General features: G+C 42.1%; 1 protein-coding gene across 1 annotated transcript in view; it reads left to right on the top strand.

Moving 5' to 3' along the window:
- Nucleotides 1-27,783, top strand: part of ENPEP (glutamyl aminopeptidase) — a 96,433-nt gene that overhangs the window by 32,373 nt on the left and 36,277 nt on the right. Inside the window, exons 7-10 of the mRNA XM_082243343.1 lie at nucleotides 7,912-8,046; nucleotides 11,540-11,605; nucleotides 15,822-15,887; nucleotides 20,345-20,496. Of these exons, the coding sequence (XP_082099469.1) occupies nucleotides 7,912-8,046; nucleotides 11,540-11,605; nucleotides 15,822-15,887; nucleotides 20,345-20,496 (419 nt within the window). The remainder of the gene's footprint in view (nucleotides 1-7,911; nucleotides 8,047-11,539; nucleotides 11,606-15,821; nucleotides 15,888-20,344; nucleotides 20,497-27,783) is intronic.

Raw genomic sequence — 27,783 nt, 5'->3', positions numbered from 1 at the left:
AATAAAGTTACAGTGTTTCACTTTACAGGTAGCAATGTGACAATACAAATTTAAATATATATAAAAAATGAGTCCATATAATGCATAACACCCAGTGCTGTTCTTCGTGCTGATACACCCATGTGCCCCTGCTCTACAACATAAAATCAGTGTAGTCCTCCTTTACATAAATCTCCACTGTGTACCATTATGTATGCTGATTTTTTTCACTGCTGCCACCATAAAATATATATAAGTACAAACAAATAAAGTTAGTGTTTCACTTTACAGGTAGTGCTGTGACAATACAAAAAAAATAAATAAATTATATTTATCAAAATGAGTCCATATAATGCATAACACCCAGTGCTGTTCTTCGTGCTGATACACCCATGTGCTGCTGTTCTATAACATAAAATCAGTGTAGTCCTCCTTTACATAAATCTCCACTATTTCCAAAAACCTCCTTGCATGCATTCAGTGATACCTCTCCCTTTAGATGAAAAACTCACCAACTTCAAATGCCTCCCATTCTCATGGCTGGCAAAACAGCTTTAGATTAAAATCAACTCAAGGGTAGATGTCAGACAATCACTCCACACAGTATAATATATCAGGTATCATGTAGGGAAAAAAAAAAGAGGGAAAACTTCCAAACCACAAAATTTTTATTTAAAAAGATAAAAGAGCTGCTGACATTTCTTAAAAACAGTTTAGGGGTTTTTGATGTAATCATCACTGTTTCCACATCAAATCACCACCGATGGACACTGCCAGTATTCGTCCCAGTGTCTCCTCTGGCCACACCCAGACACGTTTCGTCACTTCTGACGAACATCAAAAACGCCTAAACCGTTTTGTGTCAACAGCTCTTTTATTGGTTGGTTACTATGCCATTAGAAGTTTTCCCTTTTTTTATTTTTTTCACATAATACCTGGTACCTGGTATATTATACTGTGTGGAGTGATTGTCTGACATCGACCCTTGAGTTGAGGATTTCAACATGGGTGTATCAGCATGAAGAACAGCACTGGGTGTTATGCATTATATGGACTCATTTTGATAAATATAATTTTTTTTTTTTGTATTGTCACAGCGCTACCTGTAAAGTGAAACACTAACTTTATTTGTTTGTACTTATATATATTTTATGGTGGCAGCAGTGAAAAAAAATCAGCATAGATAATGGTACACAGTTTTTTTATTTTTGTACAAAAGAGATTTGATAGTTTCATAGCGCAGAATTTTATTTCTAAAATGTAACTATTCTCTTATTTATAAAGCAGCCACAGCCTGAGTAGAAAAGAACACTTGCTCTCTGCGTGGAAGCTGTGGCCTTTCTGCCGAGGTCCAACAAGCCCCTGTTGAGTTAGAGCTGGAACTCTTCAATCAGGAAAGCTGCACCTGCTTTTGAGAACTTTAGCTTTGACTTAGTGGACGTGTAGGACCTCTGAAGAGACATCACAGATTCCATGCAGATGGCAAGGGTTCTTTTCCATGAAAGGCTTTTCTACTTAGATTGTGGCTGTTTTCTATGGAAAAGCAAACTGTAGGACTGCACATATTTTGATTTGATGGACCTGTAAAGTATTCAGCTGATTTCACCTAAGTTTATTATGTTTTATCTGATTTTAGAGAGTCATAATATGGCAGGGAAATTCAGAAAGTGTTGAGGTATGGAGGTTACTGCGTGTTCCTTTGGACAGCAATAAGTGCTGCTAGCAGAATTCCCTATAACTCCAGATGTATACATATTTTCCTGGTGCCTCCATGGCAGCATACTAGTGATAGAGCTCCGCCTCGACTCCACCTTCAGGATCAGTGAATAGCATAAATTAAAAGGTATAGCCCCCCCCATCATTCTCCTTTTTTTCCTCATACCTCTTGAGCAGTGAAGATGGCAGTATGTCCCTACCTCTGCCTGGGAAAACGGGCAGCTTCCACCGGGTTCAGCCTCTCCCGTGTGCAGTCCCTGTTCTTGGGCCGCTAAACGCGCTAATAAGACTGGGAACCCCTTCTGTGGATCTTCTGGGGTCTGTGAGTAACGGCGTTTCCTAACGTGGAACAAATATGCCGTCTTTTCTAAAGATATATTTATATGCATATATAAATACATTTGTGTTGATACGTATGTATATGGAAATCATTACATATGAGGTGGAAGTTATGGTGGCAGAAGGATCAGCAGTCTGTCCTGGCTTTTCTGTTTTGTCTACTATGGTGTGTTTGTTTCCTGTACTGGCTCCCCTTTAGGTAGAATTTTCCCACTATTTATTCATTTTAATATGCCTGCTTTTATTTAAGCTGTACCTGGGGTTTGTGCCTTGTATCCTTTGTTAGCATTTATTTTCCTTTCTGCCGAGGGTTTCCATGTCGGGTCCTGGGGCCGTGGCGTCCTCGTGTCTCGTTCGCGCCGGTCGCGCTGTGATGACGCGACGGTCGGCGCATGCGCATTGACTCCCGATGCGGCCATTTTTTCGGTGGGAGCAGCGGTGCGGCGACACGTCGGGTTGCGGCGGCGGCTGCGCATGCGCGGTAACTTCGCGGCGGCGGCGCATGCGCGGTAGAGATCACGGCGGCCATTTTGCCGTGGTCTTAAAAAAAAAAAAAAAAAAAGAAGGGAAAAAGGACAAATAAAATATAGATTAATGATAATTTAAAACAAGTACATTTTTACAAATGATTATATCAGGAAACAGACTGGGGAGGTTAAATTTGGCAATGGATTAGGGACAGCATACTTGGCTGTTCCCTTAAAGAGGCGGTACTAAAAAAAAAAAAAAAAAAAGAAAAGGGGGGGATCCGATTAAAGGCTTTCCTGTATCCTATTGGTACCTCGGTTCAGGTGGAGGTGGAGCTTGAGGTATTTAAGGCAGGAAGTTTAGAGTGGTAGTGTCTTCGGTTTCAGCTAGCCTTGCCCTGCAGACCCCTTTTGTTTGCTCTCACTCGGTAGGTAATTTCAGGCTGTCGTTCTTACCTTTCCTTTATATATATGTATATATATATTTGTATACATATTTTTCTTTTATAATTTTTCCCTTTTCAGCTGATCCTTTTGCCCTTACCATGAGTCATTCCTCACGAAACCAAGATCCACCTGACCGTAATAGGTATGGGACCAACTTTTCGTGAGTATTAAAAAAAAAAAAAAAAAGAGTGCGCCATTGACATCCATTATTTTTGGTTTGTCATAGTCCAGTACCATCGAAGAGATCTCAAAAGTCATCGGGAAGACGGGATGACCACAGTCCTGATCGCAGGTCACATTCCTCAAGATACCCAGAGAGATCAAGATCCAGAAGCCGTTATCGCTCTCCTTCACCACATTATTCTTCGAGAAAAAAGTGCTGGTCTTGTGGCGCGGAACCCCTCCCGAGAAAGCTGGTCTGTAAAGACTGTCTCAGGGATTATGCGGCCAGTTGTGACACGGAGAGCCGCCAAGTAGTTGATCTACTTAAACAAACAATGAAGGACTCAATTTCAGAGCTGATGTCCACCATCCCAGCTCGTCCTATACCACAGGCTTCTCAGCCACAGGAATCGGATCCGGTGATCGCAGGTCCTTCCGCTATCACTGTTAGCGCAGTTCCAGCCACTAGAGATCCTTCCTCGGAGGAACATTCGGACAAATCTTCAGATGAAGAAGAGCCTTCAGGTTTCAACTTTGCTTTAGTTCAGCCGTTTATTCAGGCGGTTAAGCAGGCCATCGCCTGGGATGAACCAGCGGAACCCCGGCCTAAGTCAAAGTCATATTTCCCTTTTCTCAAGAGGAAACAAGTCGCTTTCCCTTTAATGGGAGAAATAAGGGAAGTGATTGAGAATGAATGGAGTAAGACAGATAAAAAATTCTCCTTCAACAGAGTGAATAAATTTTATCCGTTGCCGGAAGAAGGAATACAAGCCTTATCCTCCATGCCAGTAGTGGATGCAGCGGTGGTGCGTCTAGCGAAGAACATGACCCTTCCAATGGAAGATTCAACTTCATTTAAAGATCCATTGGATAGGCGCATTGATCTTGACCTAAAAAGAGGCTATCTGGCCGCAGGGGCAGCTTGTAAGCCCGCTATTGCGCTGACTTCAGTCTCAAGTGCCATTCATTCCTGGACTGACAACGTTGAGACAGCTCTGCGACAGGATGTCCCTAAAGAGGATATTATCAAGTCACTTGAGGAATTGAAGTTAGCGGCAGACTTCGTGGGAGAAGCCGCCATTGACACAATTAGGTGCGCCTCTCGTTCAATGCTCCACTCAGTGATGGCTAAGAGGGCACTATGGTTGAGGCCTTGGACGGCTGACTTGGCATCAAAGCAGAGCTGGTGCAAAATACCTTTTGATGGTAAATCGCTATTTGGTGAAAGATTGGAGAAGGCCATTTCCAGGGTCACTGGAGGAAAGACTGGTATTCTTCCACAAGATAGGAAGGAACGCAGAACAAGGGGTTTCCTCTCAAGGTTCCGCCAGTCAAATTCTAGAGGCTACAGACAGACCCGTCCATTCAGGGACAATAAGAGGCCCTGGAAAGGTACCCAGTCTTCCTTTCTTGCATCCAGAAAAAATAAAAATCTCACTACCCCACAAGGGGAGACAAAGTCCTTTTGACGCCAGAAAAGAAGTGACCGATCCAGTGGGAGCCCGACTTCGCCACTTCTTACCAAATTGGATGACAAAATGCCAGGACCCTTGGGTCCTTTCTACCATCCGTTACGGTCACTTCTGGACATTCCAACAGCAACCACCTCGGGCGACTTACAAAAAGACGACACTACCATCATCCCCACAGAAGGCACAGGCCTTAAAGGACTTTCTAGTTTCACTTCAACTTCAACAAGCGGCGGTACCGGTACCCTATGGGGAACGCTTCACAGGTTTCTATTCAACCCTGTTCCTGGTGGAGAAGAAGACAGGGGGTTGGAGGCCGGTTATAGATTTGAAAGGTCTAAACCGCTATATTCATCTGGAAAGATTCAAGATGGAGTCTTTACAGACAATAATCCAAACAGTACAGCCTATGGATTGGTTGATATCTGTGGATCTGCAAGATGCCTACCTACACATTCCTATACTTCCGCCTTCCAAAAATATCTAAGGTTCGCAGTAGGTCATGTCCACCTACAATTTCAAGCTCTGCCTTTCGGCCTGTGCACATCCCCAAGAGTCTTCACAAAGGTCTTGATATCGGCCCTTGCCCCCCTAAGGGAGAAAGGATTAAGAGTATATCATTACCTGGACGATATCCTCCTCCTAGCCGACTGTCCACGGAAATTGATTCTCCACAGGGACATTCTACTACAAACCCTGAAGGATCTAGGGTGGTTAGTAAATCGGCAGAAGAGTCAACTATCTCCAACCCAGGTGATGGTATACTTAGGGGCAGAATTCAACACGGCCAGAGGCACGGTCTCTCTACCCCAAATGAAGGCAACAGCAATAATTCAAAAGACACTTCATGCCATAGGAAGGGACTACATGTCAGCTTCACAATGTATGAGTCTGATCGGCTCAATGTCTTCCTGCATCCCTCTAGTGCCATGGTCACATTGGCACCTGAGGTTCTTTCAGTCGGGATTCCTGTCCCAGTGGCGCACACGTCAACTCTCGCAAACGATCCAGATAACATCGATAATGCGCAGAGGCCTTCATTGGTGGACAGATCCGGAGAATCTCGCCAAACCTCACCATCTGGGTTCTCATTCCTGGACCATGATCACATCGGATGCGAGCAGCCAGGGATGGGGAGCGCATTGCGAAACAATACAGATTCAGGGGAGATGGTCCTTTCCGGTGAAAGGCTTGGTTTCCAACATTCTGGAGCTGAGGGCGGCATTCATGGCACTAACCTCACTAGCTCCTCAGGTGAGGGCGCAGAGGGTCCTACTATGCCTAGACAACAGGGCAGCGGTTTCATACATCCAGAAGCAGGGAGGAACCCGCAGCAGGACCCTCCTGAGGGAAGTAGAGCCCATTATGATCTGGGCAGAAAGGAATCTGGTGGCCCTCAGAGCAGCCTATCTACCAGGCAGATTGAACACAGTGGCGGATCATTTATCAAGAGACTTCGAGGACACCAACGAATGGGCAATACATCCGCACATTTTTCAGCAGATCCTCAGCCTATGGGATCTCCCACAAGTAGATCTATTCGCAACTCCAGAGAACTCCAAGCTCCCGAGTTTCTTCTCACGTCTCCCTTACCCGCAAGCGGAGGAAGTTGGATGCTCTGTCCTGCCCATGGCGGTTCGCGACAGGCTACGCCTTTCCACCACGTCCCCTAATTCACAGGTTCTTACTGAGATTGACGAGGGAACCAGTACAGATACTGGCAATCCTTCCGTATTGGCCGAAGAGGCCTTGGTTTCCATTGGCCCTACGCATGAGCGTATGCTCCCCGATCAAGATTCCCCCCTTTCCTCACCTACTATCACAGGGGGGGAGGTTCCATCCAAGACCACAGACTCTGAACCTTCGAATATGGCTGTTGAGAGGAGGCGGTTTGAATCCTTAGGATGCTCCCAGCAAGTCATCAATACTCTCCTCAAAGCCAGAAAGCCAGCAACCAATTCCGTATATGCTAAGATCTGGAATAGGTTTGTGTCCTACGCGGAAACAGAAGAATTTGATCCCATCACGCCTTCTGTTTCAAATGTATTGGCCTTCCTTCAGTCTGGCCTAGACAGGGGTCTCGGCTTGAGTACACTTAAAGTTCAGGTGTCAGCGATTTCAGCGGCAACCAGCATCAGATGGGCAGATAATCCGCTGGTAATCACCTTTCTCAGAGGAGTTCTTAAGATTCGTCCTCCAAGTAGAAGTCCCTTTCCTCAGTGGGACCTTCCTCTGATTCTGGAGATGCTGTCCAAACACCCTTTTGTGCCGGTGGAGCAAATTTCGCTATGGAACCTGACTTTGAAGACAGTTTTTCTAGTGGCGATCACTTCCGGCAAAAGAATTTCAGACTTGCACTCCCTAGGAATAGGGGAGGAGCATATATCGTTTTTTCCTGACAGAGTGGAGCTACGGCCTCTTCGAGGTTTTACTCCGAAAGTGACTACACCAGACAACTTAAGTGAACCATGGGCATTACCAGTCTTCTCAGATTCGTGTCAGGAACTAGATGTTCCCAAGATATTAAAAGCCTATCTGGAAATGACAGCAGCCTTCAGGAACTCGGAAAAGCTTTTCGTGATTCCTTGGGGTAAAAACAGAGGAAAGGAAGCCTCAAAAAGGACCTTGGCATCCTGGGTAGTCAAGACCATTCAAAAGGCCTATACTGCACAAAACATGGATGTTCCTTCCAGAGTGAACGCACACTCAACAAGGGCAGTGTCAACTTCATGGGCAACGAGAGCAAACGTCTCATTGGAGACAATATGCAGGGCGGCATCTTGGTCGTCACAGCACACGTTTCTCAGACACTATAGAGTTGATCCAGGGGCCCTAACGACGGTTGAATTTGGAAGACGAGTTGTTCAAGCAGCAATGTCTTTGTCTAATTAAACTTTATTTTTTGATTAAGCATTATCCCACCCGTGTAAGCTAGTTATTTATCACTAGTATGCTGCCATGGAGGCACCAGGAAAACGGAAAATTGTATCATACTTACCGTAATTTTCCTTTCCTGGTGCCTATCCATGGCAGCATACTATCCCTCCCTCGGTTTTCCTATTTACGGAGAATGATGGGGGGGGCTATACCTTTTAATTTATGCTATTCACTGATCCTGAAGGTGGAGTCGAGGCGGAGCTCTATCACTAGTATGCTGCCATGGATAGGCACCAGGAAAGGAAAATTACGGTAAGTATGATACAATTTTCCGTTTTGGTATACTATATAGTATAGGAATATGCTATCTTTTTCCCCTAGATCTGAAACTAAATAGGTTTCTTTTTTTTCAGACCGAAGAATGTCTACATTAAAATATATTTTCTGTTTTTCAGCCTGACCAGATTTTAATTGACGACCTGCTCCCTGTAATGAGAGATGATGCACGCCTGTCTTCCCATCCAATTATTGTCACTGTCTCAACCCCAGCAGAGATCACATCTGTCTTTGATGCCATTTCATACAACAAGGTTCCTGTCACATCATTTATTGGAATGTTTGAGATTTTTTTATAGTTTATAAATAGAACAATACACAGACTGGAAAGCTAGTAAATCTGGAATATGCCAGAAGGGCTGCTGTTCTATTTATAATATAGTAGGTAGGCTAAATATGTAAAAGCGATATATTAATATTCATAGCAGCAAGTGCTATACTAAGGTGGCATTGGTGCTAGGACTTAATAATAACTTCTTGTAGACCTGAGAAGATTGTTACCTGATACACCCAGCATTTAATAATATGTTTGGCTGATCATTAAATTGGTCACACATGAATTTATTATATTCATTTTTAGGAGATAAGAATGGCACAGATGTGTCATGACATTCTCACGCACCAGTCATTAAGATAAATATAGTTCAGTGGTCAAATCTTGCTCACACATCGGACCACCAATTTCGTTCAACTCAGCTCACTGGGTTACACACACACAAAAAAAACTCACATGTGTACCCAGCCTAAGTAATAAAATTGAGTAGCTTACTAAGGTTGGTGTAATATGGCTGCACTCCATCACCCATCATTATACTATCGCTGTCTCTATGTTATCGTTAAGCTGTAGGCTGGGAATCCCCAGGGGACAGCGGAATGGACCTGGACAAGGATATGTCACTGTTTGTCAGGATGCCAGTAGCTTCCAGCTTCCTAACCACCAGGAGCCCCTAGCAGGAAGCTGTTACATCACATTGAGGATCAGTAGTAATACCGTTGCTAAACGTTTAATTTCCCACAACAGTTGGAGGTTCGATATGGCTGAACACCCATTTAATTTGTCTGTATGCTGAACCTCCAAACAATCAAATTTTTAGTTCGAACCATGCTTCGGACCAAACCCAGAGTCCATCCCACAGGATTATCCTTCTCCATATTACTATTCAGAGTCATTACACAAAATGCCCCACTCTTTAACTTTAAACAGGTAAATGTGTTCATTATTATGTTAGGCCACTTAAAAATATAATTGATTGAAAAAGAAGCTAATATATACCGTATATACTCGAGTATAAGCCGACCCGAATATAAGCCGAGACCCCTACTTTTGCCACAAAAAACTAGGAAAACTTATTGACTCGAGTATAAGCCTAGGGTGGGAAAAGCTGCAGCTACTGGACCCAACTGGACCACCACGAGACACAAAACAGGGGCTGCGTGCATGGTACAGGAGATGGCGCAGGTCATAGTACAGGCATTGCACAGGTCATGGTAAGGGCATGGCACAGGTCAGGGCACAGGTGATGGTACAGGCATGGCACAGGTGAAGGTATAGGCATGGCACAGGTCATGGTACATGCATGTTACAGGTCATGGTACAGGCATGGCACAGGTCACAGTACAGGCATGGCACAGGTCATGGTACAGGCATGGCACAGGTGATGGTATAGGCATAGCACAGGTCATGGTATAGGCATGGCACAGTAAGTACAGGCATGGCACAGTATGTACAGGCATGGCACAGTATGTATAGGCATGGCACAGTAGGTATAGGCATGGCACAGTAATTACAGGCATGGCACAGTATGTACAGGCATGGCACAGTAGGTATAGGCATGGCACAGTAGGTATAGGCATGACACAGTAGGTATAGGCATGGCACAGTAATTACAGGCATGGCACAGGAGATGCAGTGCTGCGGGCATGGTACAGGAGAATGTCCTGTACCATGCCCGCAGCACTGCATGAGGAAATACAGGGGCTGCGGAGGCATCTCACTTACCTGTCGGTGAGGCGCCGTCTTTGATTTAAAAATCGCGCCACCCGGCGCCGCCATACGTCACCGCAAATGCGCCACCGATGCTCGGGAAAAGCCGAACACGTTCGGCTATTTCCGGGCATGCGGCACATGCGCAGTGACACGTCGGCGCCGAGCGGCGCCATTTTTAAAAAGACACTCCAGTCAGTGACTCGAGTATAAGCCGAGGGGTGCATTTTCAGCATGAAAAAACATGCTGAAAAACTCGGCTTATACTCGAGTATATACGGTAACCGGTACATTATATAAAGCCCTGCTGGTGGTTTAAAGCAGCCTTTTTCAACCAGTGTGCCCAGGTACCCTGGGGTACCTTGAGGGTTCTTTAGAAGTGCCTTGGCAAAATGCCTAAAAATTGCCCAAAAACTTTATACAAGCCAGCGTGTGGATGTAGGTTGCCTTTTAGTTACACATACTTAGACTTACCATAGACATTTAGACTTACCAAAACCATATAATATGAGGTCAAACCTAAACACTTTCAATTTGTATGCAATCAAGCAGACCCTTGCACTACATAGAAAAGGTAAATCTGAAGGAAATCTAACCACAAAAGTTGGATAGTGTGTATCCAGCTTAAGTCACAGGTTTTCATTGTGCACCATTACCACCTTCTAACTGCCGGAGTTCTAATGTCCAAGGGCATCATCTGTTGACAAGGAGGTCAGTCACCTGCATAGCATACTTGTTTGACCCTCCCCTGCCCCTCTTCATCAGTGTTGGGGTCACATTAGCTGAATGATGGAGAAAAATTGAGGGAGAAGAGAAACATTGGAATACTAGTTAGTACCAGTTTGCAAAAGTGTATTTGCTTTGGAAGAATAAACCACCTCTAAAGTTGGGCGTCCTACTTGGACTTGTGGATATTGCTGCATTATGTAAAACTATTGGAATCGTTTTTACATTTCAGAATGGGGTGCCTATCATTTTTAAAGGTTGCCTTGACTGAAAAGAGGTTAAGAAACATTGGTTTATAGTGTGAGATTTTCAAATCTAGAAACCAAAGTAAAGAAAAAGGTTCCCCTGCATGCCTTGACATTGAATTGTAGCCTACTTACCTTACAGTGTCACATTGGAGTTGATTTATTAAAGGCAAATTAGACTGTGCACTTTGCAAGTGCAGTTGCATTCTGCAAGTGCAGTTGCTCCAGAGCTTAGTAAATGAGGTAACGCTTCACTTTGAAAAGTATACCCAGTCATATGCAAGGAAAGCAGAGCTTCTTTTACTAAGCTCTGGAGCAACTGCAATTGCCCTTAATAAATCAACCCTATAACCTCTTCCTCACCTAAGCCCTAAATAATGAAATGCATTCAATTATATCTACTACTTTAGGTTACTCTAGCTAAACCTCCCATAACCTTTACCTATGATCCAATATCTCAGAGAGTGTAAGTACTGTTGATTGGAGCACTGGTTAAGGGGCATATTGGATCCCCGGAGACCTGGACAACCGTATTTTGTGTGATAGCAGTAGTCAGTTCTCTGGTCTAGCATGCTGCTACTGCACAGTTAATTTTAACCCTTGCTGCAGGAAATAGAACTACTGAAAAAAAAAAAGGGACTCACACTTATTGTTGTTTATGCAGCCCAACTGCATTTAAGTAACAATGTAGAATGCATCAAATTGGTCTTTAAAGTTACAATGTATATTTAAAAAAGGAACTTGTGCATATAAAGTAATATTCTAAAAAACCTAACTTACATTTTTGTCTAGGGTGCATCCATTTTGAGAATGCTTGAAGACTGGATTACTCCACCAAAGTTCCAATTAGGATGTCAGGTACAGTTTAAATTTATGTTGTCACAATCTGACGCATATACCATATTTGTCCACACATATAAAATTACATCTCATTGTTTCTTGGAAAACCAAGGCTGCAACACTGAATATTTATGGAACAAAAAACTTCTAGATTTGGAACACAATAATATTTTAGACATAAAGAGATTTAGGGCTATAAAATGAAGCCACAATATCTAGGCTTTAAAGTGGCAGTATACCCTGCTTTATTATTTTTACTTACATTTAAGCCTATATGATAAGGCTTACCTGTAGGTAAAAAGAAAATCTCCAAAACCTGCACGGTTTAGGAGATATTCACTCTGCATACAGCCGCTAACATCAGCGGTGCATGCGCTCTGAAGGTCTGGCGTACCGTTCCGCAACTTCAGAGCTTCTTGCCGGAACTGAGGGCTCCCGTGCGAGTGATGTCATTGCAGCGCTGGCCACTCACAGTGCCGGAGCCCATGATCCCGGGAAGAAAGGACAGGAGATGATGTCCTCTCTCTCAGTGATGACTGGGCACCCCTGAGATTGCTTTGTTCTAAGGTGAGTATTTCATAATGTGCTAGTATGTGATGCATCATCCCGTCATCATTTTTCCCTTGGTGTCAGGAGTAATTGTCAGAAGTGATTTATGCTGATAGCAGAGGAACAAGGCAGCAGACAGAAATGACACTTAGTGCTCTTGATGGAGACAAGTACACACTATAGAGGGATATGCTTTGTTCATGTGCATGCATGTCCTGGAGCTCTCTGAGGTCACGGCCGTTCCAGCCGGCGCTCTACCCCGGATACTTTTGAACCCTTTGGACAGTGTTACAGGAACTGACGCCTTACTTACCAGTAAGGGTCTCCCTGCCCTACAGCAGAACACCCTTATACAAGCTACTTGGTTATCCGGGGTGGTCGCGTTTTATTATACATTTTGAGGGAACACTGAATTACCTTTTCTGGGATCTGTCTGTGACTGCATACATGCAAAACAGTATCCAGTTATATACTTCGTGACCTTATCTACATTGTCTAGCTTGAATGGATCAAGGACCGTGATTCTAAATATCCCCCCACCTCCTTTATACATACCCCCCTCCCTTGTGTCTGGGGTGTGTTTGAGGCATTTCTCGGACAGCTGCTCCTTTTTGTCTGTCTTGCAGGCACAGGCATCTGCACCTATTGAATAGAAAACAGTGCCTTTGTGCACTATGCTACCAACACTTTTACATTGAATTGTTCAGCTGTTAACCACTTTACCACTAGAGCATTTTGCTGTCTTACGTCTGGGCCACTTTTTGCGATTCGGCGCTGTGCGACTTTAACTGACAATTGCGCGGTCGTGCGATGCCGTACCCAAACGAAATTGACGTCCTTTTTTTCCCACAAACAGAGCTTTCTTTTGGTGGTATTTGATCACCTGTGCGATTTTTACTTTTTGCGCTATAAACAAAAAAAGAGCGTTTATTTTGAAAAAATAACAATATTTTTAACATTTTTTTATATGAAATTCCCCCCAAAAAAGATGTAAAAACTAATTTTTTTTTTAATTTTTGGCCAATTTATTTTCTGCTACCCATGTTTGGTAAAAAAAATCGCAATGAGCGTATTTTGATTGGTTTGCGCAAAAGTTATTGCGTTTACTAACAAAGGGAAAGATTTATGTCATTTTTGGTGTTTTTTTTTTTAACGAGTAATGGCGGCGATCTGCAATTTTTTTTGCGGGACTGCGACATTGCGGCGGACAGATCGGACCCTTGACTGACATTTTTGACACTTTTGGGGGTACCAGTGACATTACTACAGTAATCAGTGCTATACATATGCACTGTTACTGTACAAATGACACTGGCAGTGAAGGGTTTAATTTTATTGGAGAGGGAGGGGTTAATGTATGCCTGGTGCTTACTGACGTGTGGGGGGGGGAGGTGTCTGTGTGAGACAGGGACAGATCGGATGTCCAGCTATGCTGAACAGTCCGATCTGTCACTCCCTGTCACTGAGGAGATCCGCCCGCTTGTGTTTACACAGGCGGGCGGATCTCCACACTAGATCCCCGACGATCGGGGCAGAGCAGCGGCGAGAGCAGCCGCTGCTCCTCCCCTGGCCTGACTCCCGCTGCGAATGAAAACAGCAGGAGCGCGCCTCCGGCGGCGCGCGAGCGCCGCCTACAGGGGAGGAGTCTGGCGACGTAGGTCTACGTCGTCAGACCTACAAGAGCCACTTTGCCGCAGTACTATTCAAGTACTTAGCGGTAAAGTGGTTAAGCTATTAATTAAACTCCTGAAGAAGCGCTAACCGCGCGAAACATGTAGAGTTTGTTTCTGACCGAATTCAATACCCAAATACCAAGCCTCCCTATTTCTACCGTCGATGGATTTGCTCACAAGCTTCATGCTACTTTATCAGGAATAGCCCTAGGGCTGCTCTACAACTTCCAGTCTGTACAGTTCCATCACGGTATATTTGGTCCATTTAGATGGTTTCAGAGGCTATGGTTATTTAGGTTATATATGCCTTTTAAATCTGTGTTTTTTGATTTGAATGTAATTGTTTTTTGATTTGTTTTTCATGTTCTGCACCTGTGGTGGTACACATACACATATATGTCTTTTAACGATTTCTTAATAAAATAATTTTATTTCCACGATGTAACGGTCTGGTTGTCAGTGCCAATAAAGTCCATTTGTTCTTACTCCTTCTATACATACTTTGATTAGGACGTGGCACGTATTAATTCAAGTGTCCACAGTGTCATCCTGTGTTGACACTATTTCCCTCTTCATGCATGTCTGAAGTTTACAACCACTTTATAAAATATCACGCGACATTTCAATAAAGTTCTCTTTAAAACAAACAAAAAAAAAAACACTGTAGGATGCGCCAGGATCAGCACTTCAGGCACTATATCCTCCAAGTGCACACTGGCAATTAGGCATTTAGCTCATATGCTGGTGAGAATTATCCCTATAGTAAAGCTATAGATAGAGAAAGGAATGGTTGAAACCCCTGTCAGACTTTTTTTTGCCATCTTTATTGGAATTATACCCCCATTTCCTTTTCTTGTGACAACCCAAAATATGGATTTTCCTTTCACTTTTAGTCCCAGTGATAATGGTCACCAGGAAAAATAGAGAGGGTATATCTACCTACAGGGGATGTAGACCACAATAAAAACTATGCCAGCACCCCCTTGGTCCTCTGTGGCTTTCTATTGATCATTGGCAGTTTTCCCTGTACTGCAGATGCTTCAACTTATCTTGTTCAGATTTGGAAGTTCATACTTCAGGCAATTCTGAGTTGCAGAAAATTCCTCATCCTTTCTGATGGTCCTGTCAGTGGCTGTAGTCTATCCCGCAGTTGGAATGCTTTCTAACATCCCAACTGTATCTGATTTCCTGGGTCCCTCAATGTGTGAGAAGGAAGATACGATTTTTGTGCTTACCGTAAAATATATTTCTTATAGTTCATTGAGGAGCTTTTGCATTTTTGCTCTTGCCCTTGGTACTGCTTTTACACAAAACTGAGGCATTCTGTGTAGAAGAGGGGTTATATGGAGCTAGCTTACATATTTTCTGCTTGCCAGTGACCAAGCCTTCTGTAGGTGGTAAATATAACCTGACTGTAGTTGAGTCTTGGATTCCAAGAAATAGATTTTGCGGTAAGTTCAAAAATGTTACTATATGCCATTTGGATTGGAGCATAGATGTTTCCACAGTTCTGCTGCAAAGTGAAATGTGATATTTTTTCCATCTCAGAGGAATGCTTTGGTGTGAATAGTGTCATAGATAGAAAAAAGACAGTAATATTCGATATGGCTCATAATGTGTGAAGGGTCTGCATCCCTTTAGATATGATTTCTCTTTGATAGTATCACACTAAAAATTACATTTGCATTGCAGGGGATGCCAAAAAATGATTTATATCTTAATGCATATCTGGGAAAATCAGTAAGCCAATCACACAAGCAGGAAATTACATTTCTGGAGAGTGTTCTGTACACCATCTGTGTGAAGAATGCCTCCAGGTAGCCATATTGCATTGCATGTTACAGAAAATGACAGCACTGTAGATTGAAAAAGAAAGGAACATTTGAATACCATTCCAATACAATATGACTTGAGTCGAAATTGTACATGTTTTTTTTTTGTGCTATTTGCTATTTTTTTCCCACGAAAGCGGAGATACACTTTAAAATACTCTATTGATTTTCATTTCTTAGAATTACCTTAAAAAGTACCATTTTGATAATGCGAAAACAGATGACTTCTGGGATTCTATGGCACAGGTAAAAACTACATGAACATTATTGCATAGTTAACAAGTGTAACCTTTTTTGCAAGTATATCCCTGTGGGATGGCATGTCTGACATGATTCAAAGTCAATCGGGGGGATAAGGGGTTGAAAGTGTAAATATATACTTAAAGTAGAGCTATAGGCAAAACTTTATGGGGGAGTTATAACCCCTGTCAGATTATTTTTCCTCATCTGTGTCCCATTGGGGTAATTTTCCTTCACTTCCTGTCTCATAGCCATATAGGAAGTGAGAGGAAATCCCTGAAAATTAGGGGAATTCCTTAATGCATATCTTCCAATGAGGACTAGTGTCCTCATTGGAAGATATTCTACCTATTACTTTTCTGGGGACAACCCAAAGATTTGGGATTTTCCTTGACTTTGACTTTTAATGATTAACAGGAGCAATAGAGAGAGAGAGAATTGCCATAACTGAAGCAGAGACAACAATAAAACTGACAAGTGTTCTAATCCCTCTCCACTCTATCCAAAACTAAAGGAAAATGTTTTTTTTTTTTTTAGTTATTCTTTAAGCATTGTTGGTTCACTGGATTGTAAGGCATATACAGTATATGTGATTGATGTGAATGAATAGTGTGTAAATTGGCAGCACTATATAAATTCCTATTATAAATAAATATATGTAATAAGCAGCCTGTACACAGGCCCCAAAATCTATAGCTTATGGCACTTTTCCACTGCAAGTACCGGCTCGGCTTTACTCGGCCCTGCTTGGCCCGGTTTGCTTTTCCACTGCTGGTACCGCATGGTAGGGTGTTGGAACGGTTTGGAACGGTACGGTATGGTTTGCATTTCCACTAAAGTAGTATTAAAGTTAAGTGGGTGGGATAACAACGGGGTGGGTGGGATTCTCTGACAATCAGTGGCTAGTAGTGACTGCATGCAAAGGATTGTGGGATATGGTACCGGTTATGGTACCTCTTGGAACCACAATCGAGGTGGTACTGTTTTTGAGAGCCGTACCGTTCGGTTCCATGCATGTACCGTACCGTACCGAACCGTTCCTACACCGTACCATGCCGTACCAGCAGTGGAAAAGCACAAAAGCGAGCCAAACCGTTCGGTTCCATGCAGTGGAAAAGCGCCATTAGTATCAGCAGAAATTCTTGAACCACTGGCAATCTGGTGTTGAAAAGCATCTGAAAATGGAACCCTTGTTAATCTATGCCTTTTTCAAATACACTTTAACTTCTTTAACCTATTTATGCTACTCCTGATCCCCTGTGTTTAGAGGAAAAACCTTGTCACTCTTAATAGTCAACTAGCAATCATTTAGCCACTTTTTTTTCCCCTTTCCTCCCTTTGCTGACTGAGGAGTAAAATCCACAGCTTTACACACAGCTGTGGACTCCATTTTGACTTTATGCAGCATTCAGGCTGTATGATAAAGTTATCATTCAGTTCCAAGCCATATTGCAACTACTGATATTGTGTTCTATTCTAAAGTATTAGAAACAATACATATTGTAGAAGCTTTTAACCACAATTTTCCACCATCATGCCATTTTATTTGCCTATAGGCCCACTTACAAAGTTTTAACACAAGGATAAGTATTGTGGGCATAACTACAAAGCATGGGTGCCATATAAAAATCTTTTTAGTGTCCCCCTACTACCTAACTCTGTAGCAGCTGGCAATGTCTTTAATACAGGTCATTGATCTTAACATAAAGTGTGCCTAAATCAAGGAGCGGTAGCAGGAGAGCTGTCGGCATAGCCAGTACGCTACAGGGAAACAAGCCCCATAGCAGCTGTGTGGGAGAATATCGTTATTGTTTAAAGCTTTATTTTAGCCATGTGACAGTAATTTTCAAATCTCATTGGATTGAACTGAATACAACTGTAATTTGATTTTTTTTTTAAACTATCTATACTCTAGTCTATTGTGCTCTAATACTGTATAGAATAGTAACACACAGTAGATCTGTTATAAATGTAATTTTCAAAAGTAAAAAATATTGTTAAATATAACAAACTGTCATTTGGTATCAAAGATGACAGTAATCATTCATCTAAAATTTCTTTAACCACTTTACCACTAGAGCATTTTGCTGTCTTACGTCTGGGCCACTTTTTGCGATTCGGCGCTGTGCGACTTTAACTGACAATTGCGCGGTCATGCGACGCCGTACCCAAACAAAATTTACGTCCTTTTTTTTCCACAAACAGAGCTTTCTTTTGGTGTTATTTGATCACCTGTGCGATTTTTACTTTTTGCGCTATAAACAAAAAAATAGCATTTATTTTGAAAAAATAACAATATTTTTAACATTTTTTTATATGAAATTCCCCCAAAAAAGATGTAAAAAACAATTTTTTTTTAAATTTTTGGCCAATTTGTTTTCTGCTACCTATGTTTGGTAAAAAAAAATCGCAATAAGCGTATTTTGATTGGTTTGCGCAAAAGTTATTGCGTTTACTAACTAAGGAAAAGATTTATGTCATTTTTGGTGTTTTTTTTTTTAACGAGTAATAGCGGCGATCTGCGATTTTTTTTGCGGGACTGCGACATTGCGGCGGACAGATCGGACCCTTGACTGACATTTTTGACACTTTTGGGGGTACCAGTGACATTACTGCAGTAATCAGTGCTATAAATATGCACTGTTACTGTAAAAATGACACTGGCAGGGAAGGGGTTAATTTTATTGGAGAGGGAGGGGTTAATGTATGCCTGGTGCTTAATAACGTGTGGGGGGGAGGTGACTGAGTGAGCCAGGGACAGATCGGATGTTCAGCTATGCTGAACCCTCCGATCTGTCACTCCCTGTCACTTAGGAGATCCACCCGCTCTGTTTACACAGGCGGGCGGATCTCCAAACTGGATTCCCTGACGATCGGGGCAGAGCAGCGGCGATCGCCGCCGCTCCTCCCCTGGCCCGACTCCCGCTGTGAATGAAAACAGCGGGAGCGCGCCTCCGGTGGCGCGCGAGCGCCGCCTACAGGGGAGGAGTCTAGCGACGTAGGTCTACGTCGCTAGACGATAACGAGCCACTGTGCCGCAGTAGCAGCACAGTGGCTAGTGTTAAAGTGGTTAAAAAATAACTATTTATTTATTTCAGGTATTTATATAGCGATGTCAATTTACGCAGCGCTTTACATATACAGTATATTGTAAATTCACATCACAATAAAAGTAAAGGGTATATACTGCAGACCCCAACTTCCAGCCTATTTACTTTCAGGCCCCTAACTTTGCCTACTGCACTAAAAGCCGAGCTTCACTGTATCTGAGCACCACAAACCAAAAATACTATTTAATTCATTTTTTAACATTCAAAGAGAACTCCTCTAACATCCATGTCTCCATTCCTTATTTTGCTGAGAAATTACTTTGAACCCCCCCATTACCATCGAGAGTAATGGCAGATGATTCCTGAAGCATTTACTTCCTAGGAATCCATCTGCCCTTAGTTCAGGAATGCATGCAGGGGGGTGTCCTTATCTAAGAAAACTCCTACTCCCCTCCTGAAGACTCCTGGGAGGGATGTATGACATAATTTGCCTAGTTCTGGAAACCATAAATTAACTGAAGAAATGTATAAAAAAAAAAAGTTTAAAATAAATAAATATGATATACTTTACAATCTATTTACTAATGCTGGCAGGATAAGGATTAAAAATAGTCAATGTTGAGAGAGAGTGAAGTTCTGCTTTAAACAATACATCCTGGTCACCTCCCTGTTGCCCCCTTTCCTTGTCCTAGTCTGAGCGATGCTATTCCGGGATTACAAGACGTGGATTCTAACTCACAATCAGGTACTTACACTAGTTTGCATTAAAACATATATTTAATATTTTTTTTGAATGAACATATAACTGCATTTATTTGTGGGGCTCTTCTATATCTACCTTAAGATCAGTTTTATAATCTTAAATTAAAGTATATTTAAACTCAAGAACAAAAATATAATATTCTACAGCTTTACCATTCCTTAGATGCTGTGGTTGCATTTGTTTTCTTTGTTTCAAGCTAAGTACATTATCTACAAGTACAAACAAATATCCGTTGAACCTTCCATGAATCCAATGTTCTTGTAACTTCCCTTGTACTGAACTGAAATCTCAAATGTTATCTGCTTTCCCAGTTCTTTCTAGGGAACTACAGAACAAACCCCCCCTCCCCAGGGGTCTCATGTAATTGCGATGAGAAGAGAAAAGGTTGTTCTGTAGTCCTAACATATTACCCATGCTAGGGAGACAATCCAGAGATACAGTACATCAAGTGAGCATTTTACCTAGGACAGAAGGTGTGTTACTTGCAGGATCACCTGGTAAAAATGAGAGAAAACAGGCCCGAAAAAAATAACAAAAACGAATGCAGCCACATGTAAGGACTGATAAGCTCGAATATATTACATTTTTGTTTTTGGGTTTAGATACACTTTAATACGGATGGGTTATAACAAAATAATTTTTTTTTTTAGGCAAGTGGTGAGCCAGTAAAAGAAGTAATGGATACCTGGACTAGACAGATGGGTTATCCAGTACTTAATGTTTCATCAGGAAATACTGTTATACAGGAAAGGTTTCTTTTGGATTATGAAGCAGATCCATCAAAGCCATCTTCTATTTTCAAGTGAGTATTATATGTGAATTTCTGTGTCAGCAAATAATAAATAGATGGCAGCATCATAGCACCACTTGTGGGTAGATGGGAATCAGGGCATCTAGGGAAAGAAATAAAGGGCTTCTTTCTCAAAAATCTAATTTCTCAAAAATCTAATTTCTCAAAAATCTAAATCATTAAAGAAGGGATGAAGGAATCAAAAGGCCCCCTACTGCGAAATACAATACAATAAAACCTTGGATTGTGAGCATAATTTGTTCCGGAAATGCGCTTGTAATTTTACCACTTGTCGACTGCCACACAACTATATACTGCGGCAGTCAGCCCCCTACAGGCAAAGTGATGTACCGGTACGTCGCTTGCCCACGAGCCTGTAGGGGGCGAGCGCACGGCGCGCCCCCGCTCGTTCCCTGCCATCCCCGTGCATGTGACCATGTCCGCCGGCCACTCGTGATCTCCCTCGGGAGAAGGAGAAAGACAGACGGCTGATGTAAACACAGCCGTCTGTCATTCTCCCTTAGATCATCACAGAGGCTATGCGATCCTGCTATGTAGGATCGTATGTCTCTGTGATAATCTAACAAGCCACGCCCCCTGACAGTTAGAATCACGCCCCTAGGGACACACTTAACCCCTTGATCACCAATAAAGTCAACCCCTTCCCTGCCAGTGTCATTTTGACAGTAACAGTGCATATTTATAGCGATTATTACTGTAGTAATGTCACTGGTACTCCCAAAAGTGTCAAAAAATTTCAGTCAGGGGTCCGATCTGTCCCCCGCAATGTCGCAGTCCCGCAAAAAAAACAAAAATTGCAGATCGCCGCCATTACTAGTTAAAAACAATAAAAATGACAAATCTTTCCAGTAGTTCGTAAACGCAATAACTTTTGCGCAAACCAATCAAAATACGCTTATTGTGATTTTCTTTTACCAAAAATATGTAGCAGAAAACAAATTGGCCTAAAATGTTAAAAAAATTTTGATCTTTACATTTTTTTTTTTAAATTTAATATTAAAAAAAAAAAAGTGAAAAATATTGTTATTTTTTCAAAATTGTCGCTCTTTTTTTGTTTATAGCGCAAAAAAATAAAAAAAATCGCACAGGTGATCAAATGCCACCAAAAGAAAGCTCTGTTTGTGGGAAAAAAAGGACGTCAATTTCATTTTGGTACAGCGTTGCGTGACCGCGCAATTGTCCATTAAAGTCACGCAGTGCCGAATCGCAAAATAGGGCCTGGTCTTTGAGCAGCCAAATCCTCCGGGGCTTAAGTGGTTAAAGAGCTTGTATACCAAAGGGAATTTCCCCAAAAGAAATAATAGAAACTCAGTTGATTCGTTCCACAACCATTTATTCATATAAAAATAATACAAAACACAGTATAAAGTGTACTGTAAAAATTAAACAAATTAACCTGCACTTTAGGAGCTACAGAGTATAAAAGAGAAGAGAGGCGGTTCACACTGCCGTGATCTGAAAGTTGACATGACTTTGCCAGGCAACTTCGAGGCAACTTTAGGGAATGCCTAGGTAATCTTCCTGTAATGTCCGATCAAATCACATCAGTTAAGATAAGGATCAGTCTTGGAGGCAACTTCCATTAAGGTCTATGGGCACAAGTTGGATAGAAGTCGACTTGAAGTAGTACAGGAATCTTTACTAAAGTCTGAATGACTTCAGTAGTGCTAATTAAGACAGCTCTCATTGACTAAAATGGGATTTCACATGTCACGTGACTTGGAGTCTCACAAGTTGGATCCCAAGTTGCGAAGTGTAAACCGAGCCTTATACTCAGTTGTGACATGACACTACTCGTATTGCAAGACCTCGTTCTATTATCAAGTTGAAATTTATAAAAAAAATGTTTGCTCCTCTTGGAAAACACTCGCAGACCAAGTTACTCGCAATCCAAGGTTTTACTGTATAAGGTATTAACATGTCTCATTCCATCACATATCCCAAAAATAAGAGGGTTTTTCCTGATTCAGAGCAATAAGCGAAGCCATGCAAATTAATTATTTAATTATTAATGATCCAGATTCACTGGTGTATATTGCAAACATAGTCTAATATTCTAGAGCCATTTATTCCAAACTTCATATCGTTGTTTAAGGCATTTTTGGCCATTATCAGTACAGTGTGTTGAAACCATGGCTTTTTAAGGGTAGAGCTTGGGACCCAACAAGAAATTCAGCCATTAAGGAAATGGTGAGAACGGACTAAAGAAATCAAATATCCCTCCAACAAAATCAATGAGTAGAAGACTAAAGAATAAAAAGTAAAATGTATTCACGTCTTATTCTCAAAAATAAAAAGGTTATCATTTACTTTAGGAAAGTGGGCAGAGGCATGCCAATAATTCCCTTACATCTCAATGGCCAAAAGAAATTCCACATCAAAATGGTATTTTGAAAATTATGCTGTCAAGTGTTGCTTATACATTCCTGGAGCAGTCTCTACAGTTGAATTTTAGGACAGTTGAATTAGATTGAGTTTAGAAATGCATTATGACTAGTATTAGCCTAGCAGAATTACACTACAGTCAAACTCCCAAACTATGACTACAATTGGGCTTATTCAATAAAACAGTGCAAAGTGGTTTTAAAATGTGCAAATGCAAGAATCAATGAAGGACGAATTACTGCAACTTGCATAATGATCTTTACCCCAATAAATAATCTGTACTGTATGCTCAGGAGATGTGGTGTTATGTCCATCTACTAAAGTTTTCCAACCGCTGATTTTGTGCATTGTTATCACTTTTTTATATTAATTTCAGCACATTGTAAAATCATTATCAACATGCTTGACTGCTGAGAAGCATTGACTCATTTATGACCAACTAATAAACCAAAACCTTACCCCCCAAAAAGACAGGGAAACTGATTACGTTGGAAATAGGGCAAGGCCACAGCTTTATTGAACTTTGCAAAAGTAACAACTTTCCAAATGTACCAAACAACAATGCCAGTCACGGTTATACTGTGAGCACCCATAAAACAAACTTACATAGTCTAAGAGGCCTGTCCTTACATCAGTGCCAGACAGACATTAGAGTGACCCCAGAATTTAACTTGAGGGCATAGCCCATAAAGCAAAATCAAATGCTGGCAAGGTCAAAACCGCCACACGCAAGTCAATGGTACACTGACGAGCTCCCCACCGCAGCCAGCACCTGCTCGACACCAGATTGTAGGCCGAGATTACCATATTCAGGAGAGTTATTTAAATGGACCCCATAAGGTCTCAATAAATATTGTTATCTCCCCCAAGACCCCTGTGGCGGACAACAATGCCACCAATCCTGTGGACAATTTTGAAAATCTAGGCATTCACTTTGCGGTGAAAAAGCTCCAAACAAGAACTAGAAACAAGAACAAAGTATGTGATGGGCCAAAACCAGAAAAAGGGGATAATGTTGGACTAAACGATAGATTGGTAAAAGTGTCACAACATCGAGCAAAAAAACATGCTTAATGGGGGAGATTGAACCTACAGACCAGTAATGCCCTACAATTGTTCCCCTATATATGAATGATAAGAATGAAGGCACCTGAAACCAATTGTCTCAGGTAATACCAGCAACCAGCGTAGGCCATGAAAACGGCAGCAACGAATTCTGCTAACTGCTGACACCCCACAGTGTCAAAATTTGGCATTGCAAAAGGCCCAATAAACGAAGGAGTCAGGAGTCAGCGATGATCTACTGTAATGCTGGGGAGAAACATTAAATTAGAAAAAAGGTGAGGACGAACATTTAGCAAAAAATTTTAAATGATTCCCATCTACCTAAATGTCCTCCCCATGGAAAGCCATGGCTGCGCCAATGAGGAAAGAGTGTGTAGGAAAAATCAGCAGGAGGCAAGACCAGCTGGGAAAGGAAACGCCGGAAGACCCGAAAATATTGGAATTTGCCGAGGTTGGAAGAATCAGCGTGAGATAAAAACAAAGAATTCCGTGATCAGCACATTCTCTCAGTTACCACCAACTGAGTGTTTATTCATGGCGACAAGTTCACTAATCCTAAAAGTCCCAAAGAATGCCCAAAAAAAAAAAGCAACTAGAAACAAGAGAGCCCGAAATGCAAAAAACCGACAGAGGGCAAAATGGAAAGGATGTCGCTTAAGTTGTGCACAGAAAACAGGTGCCGCAAATCAGGGAAGCAAGTCAGAGGTTTCCAACCCTTTAAAACCCTCTGGATAAGAAAATTCTGGAGATGTCCTCCTAGCTGAATAGTCTGAACAAACAATACAGCAGAGAGAGCAGTACCCACCGTCAAACCAGCCACAACTATATCCTGCAGGTAGAGAGGTAGGAGAAAAGAGCCAGATGCCTGTCCCGCAGGGGGAAAGGGAGAACTCTGCCAGATGAAGGCACTAATTTGTCTCAAATTCGCTGTCAGGTTACCCAAGAGTTCTGGGAGGGATAATAAAGAGGGGGTCCAATAGGAATCAGAAACAAGGCTAGAGAGCGTGCAGAGGGGCAGTTAACCAATTGTACCACACTCATCTGTCTATAAAACCACTTGCCTATTCTTCAATTTTTTCCACCTATAATTCCACTTTCACCACATTGGGAAAGAGCTCTAACAGCATTATGTTACACAACAAATAGAGTTGGGTCCATGAGGCCAGCCAAGGTTCAGCAGACCAGTCACCCTGGACGAAATGCCAAAGCTACAGGAGCTGAATTACGCCCTGTAAAACACCAGCTGTGAGTTCAGCAATTCCTCCATTTTTCAAATAATGACCATTAGAGTGCAAGAAGGACAAATGCGCTTCCAAGTCATCACACATAGGTCTGATCATTTTTACTTAAAGACGTGTATCTGATATACATCTCATAGATGCTCACAGGAGGCACTACCCATCAGAAGTACACGGAATGTGAAAACAAGACGGCCCAAAAGGACTGAAGGTGCTACAGCGAGAGCTTCCTAGGGTCCCTTAGAAATTTAACCAAGGACAGAAACGAATTAACCCCAGGAAGTTGACAGACCATCTATACAATGTCAATCTCAATGCCCAAAAGGAAAAAAGATGGGCAGGACCTTCCGTGTTGTTGGGATGGAAAAGTCACAGTGTACAGGAAGAAGGCGAAAGGCAGACCTGATGTCAGCCTTCATCAGAAGGGTAGAACCACCAGAAAACTCAACAAGGAAATTGCTGTATCAAAAGTGGAGTATTAGTCCTGGGATTTCTCCTGATAATACCACCATTAACTGACAGGTCTGCAGGGATAGAAAGTGGTGTACAAGTTGGAATCTTTTTTTTTTTTTGTTTCAAACATTTTTATTGGAAATATAAAACATAACATAAAATTTTACAGATAATAATAAATCAGTCCAACAGAGACCAAAGTCGATGAGCATTAACAGAGATATAGTAATCAAGAGAGTCGCTTCATATGATCAGGAAGCAGGCATCAAACAGCGACTACAGAAATGACAGTACATCGGGTGACTAGAGTTATATAACCTGCGATCTTTAGGTGGGTAAAGACTCAGTCTAAGAAAGGGAATATGGATGAGTTCAATAGAGGGCATATAGAGCTCACGTAAATGGGGGCCAGGCAATAGATGGGTTTGGGGAATCATTATATCAGATCTATCAGTTACGTATGAGTTAATGGTCATTAATTAGGAGGTATTCTGTATTTGGTGACTAGGACATGCGTTGTCGAGCTCCTCAGTTTTCTCTGTATAGTGAATTAGATGTGTTAGTAACAAGCTTATGAGGTGTGTAGATGTTAAATCACTGTGTGTAAATGAGGAGGTGGGGGGAGGGGAGAAAGAGGGGGGAAAAAAAGAGAAGGAGAATGGAGGGCTCCCCCTGTCTCCTGCTCTCCAGAAAGTAGTGTAGTTGTCCAAACTCCATATTGCAATGAGTTACGGTTAGGTATTTACCCAATTGTTCATGGGAAGGATGGGGTCGGATATTAACAGTGTCATGGTGCATCGCGGATCTCCCGATCCGGTAAGTATGCTGGGAGGACGTCTCTTAAGGGGTAGGATCGGATCCTGGGTTCTAACCAGGTTACCTCTAAGTAAGATACCAGATATGAGTATGCTGCAGTTGATTTAAAGTGTGTCCAGCAAGCCCAAATGAAAACATAACCCTGAGGGTTATCTCTCGAGATGTGTATTAGCTCTTCCATCTTGGCTATTCTGTCCAGGGTGATGAGCCATTCTTTGATGGTGGGGGAATATCCGTAGCGCCCTCGGCACCAGTAGCTCCAGAGGATGTCCTGTGTCTGGCTGTATTAGTAATGACCCTGGAGGGGCTGGGGCTCAGTCTGGATGGAGGGAAATTGCATTGAATGACCCTGGAAGAGGGTGGCTTGGCAGCAGGGGATGGTCAGCAGGTGTAGGAGGGGACAGTCTCACCAGAGGAAGAGAAAGCAGCCAGTCAGCCTGACCTCTGGATAAAAGTTCTGTGTTCATGATGGTACGGGAACGCTGGGGAAGGACATCTCCTGTGAAATTTGGTAGTGAGGGGCTTGTGAACAGAAGAGGGATACTCACCTAGCAACTCTTGTGACAGCTGAATCTCCTCAGAGCAGTTGGATGCGCCCCAGCGTAGTCTTTTCCTAGAGTTCAGGCTCCACACAGTCACCTCAGGTCTTTGAAGCCAATCCTAAGGGAGCTACTTAACTTCTCTTTAGGTTCACACCCACAGTGACGCCATGCTTCCAGCATTCAAGGCACCCTTTCCCTAAAGGAAGTTCAAGGGGCCTTCATTAACATGATTCACACAATTTAATACACTGCAGCTCCCGCTGTATCTATAATCCATTAAAAATAAAGTATACAGTAGATGGACTTGGGGTGGTAACATTTAAACAACCGGCTGCAAAGAAAATTGCTGTACACTAAACTTTACAAATTAATTTATTAATAAGTTGCTGCAGACTGAATCACTTTTTGTTAATTACTTCCTTTGGGTTGGTTAATTACTATTCATAATCCCCCGCCACCTCATCCATCTTATCAAGAGGGTGGTTATTTTGTAGTCCTTATGCGTTTCCTATCCTAGGGAGATGAGTATGCTCATCCATAGATACAGAAAAGATAGTGAGCATTTTTCACCTGAAGACAGGAAGTGTAATACTGGCAGGATCACCAGGTAAAAATAAACAGATAAAAAGCCTGAAAAATAAAGTCAATATAGTCACCAAATCCAAACACTGACAAGCTGCAAGATATTATTCTTTTTTTTGGTTTTAGAATTTTAAAGGCATGTCTTTTGTAAAATGTAATCTACATTATTCCAAAGAAACTAGAATTAACGTGTCTGA

Source organism: Pelophylax lessonae (genome assembly GCF_965119305.1).
Source record: "Pelophylax lessonae genome assembly, chromosome: 1".
NCBI lineage: Eukaryota > Metazoa > Chordata > Amphibia > Anura > Ranidae > Pelophylax > Pelophylax lessonae.
Note: the sequence above shows the minus strand (reverse complement) of the source record. Positions and strands in the feature narration are given on the sequence as shown.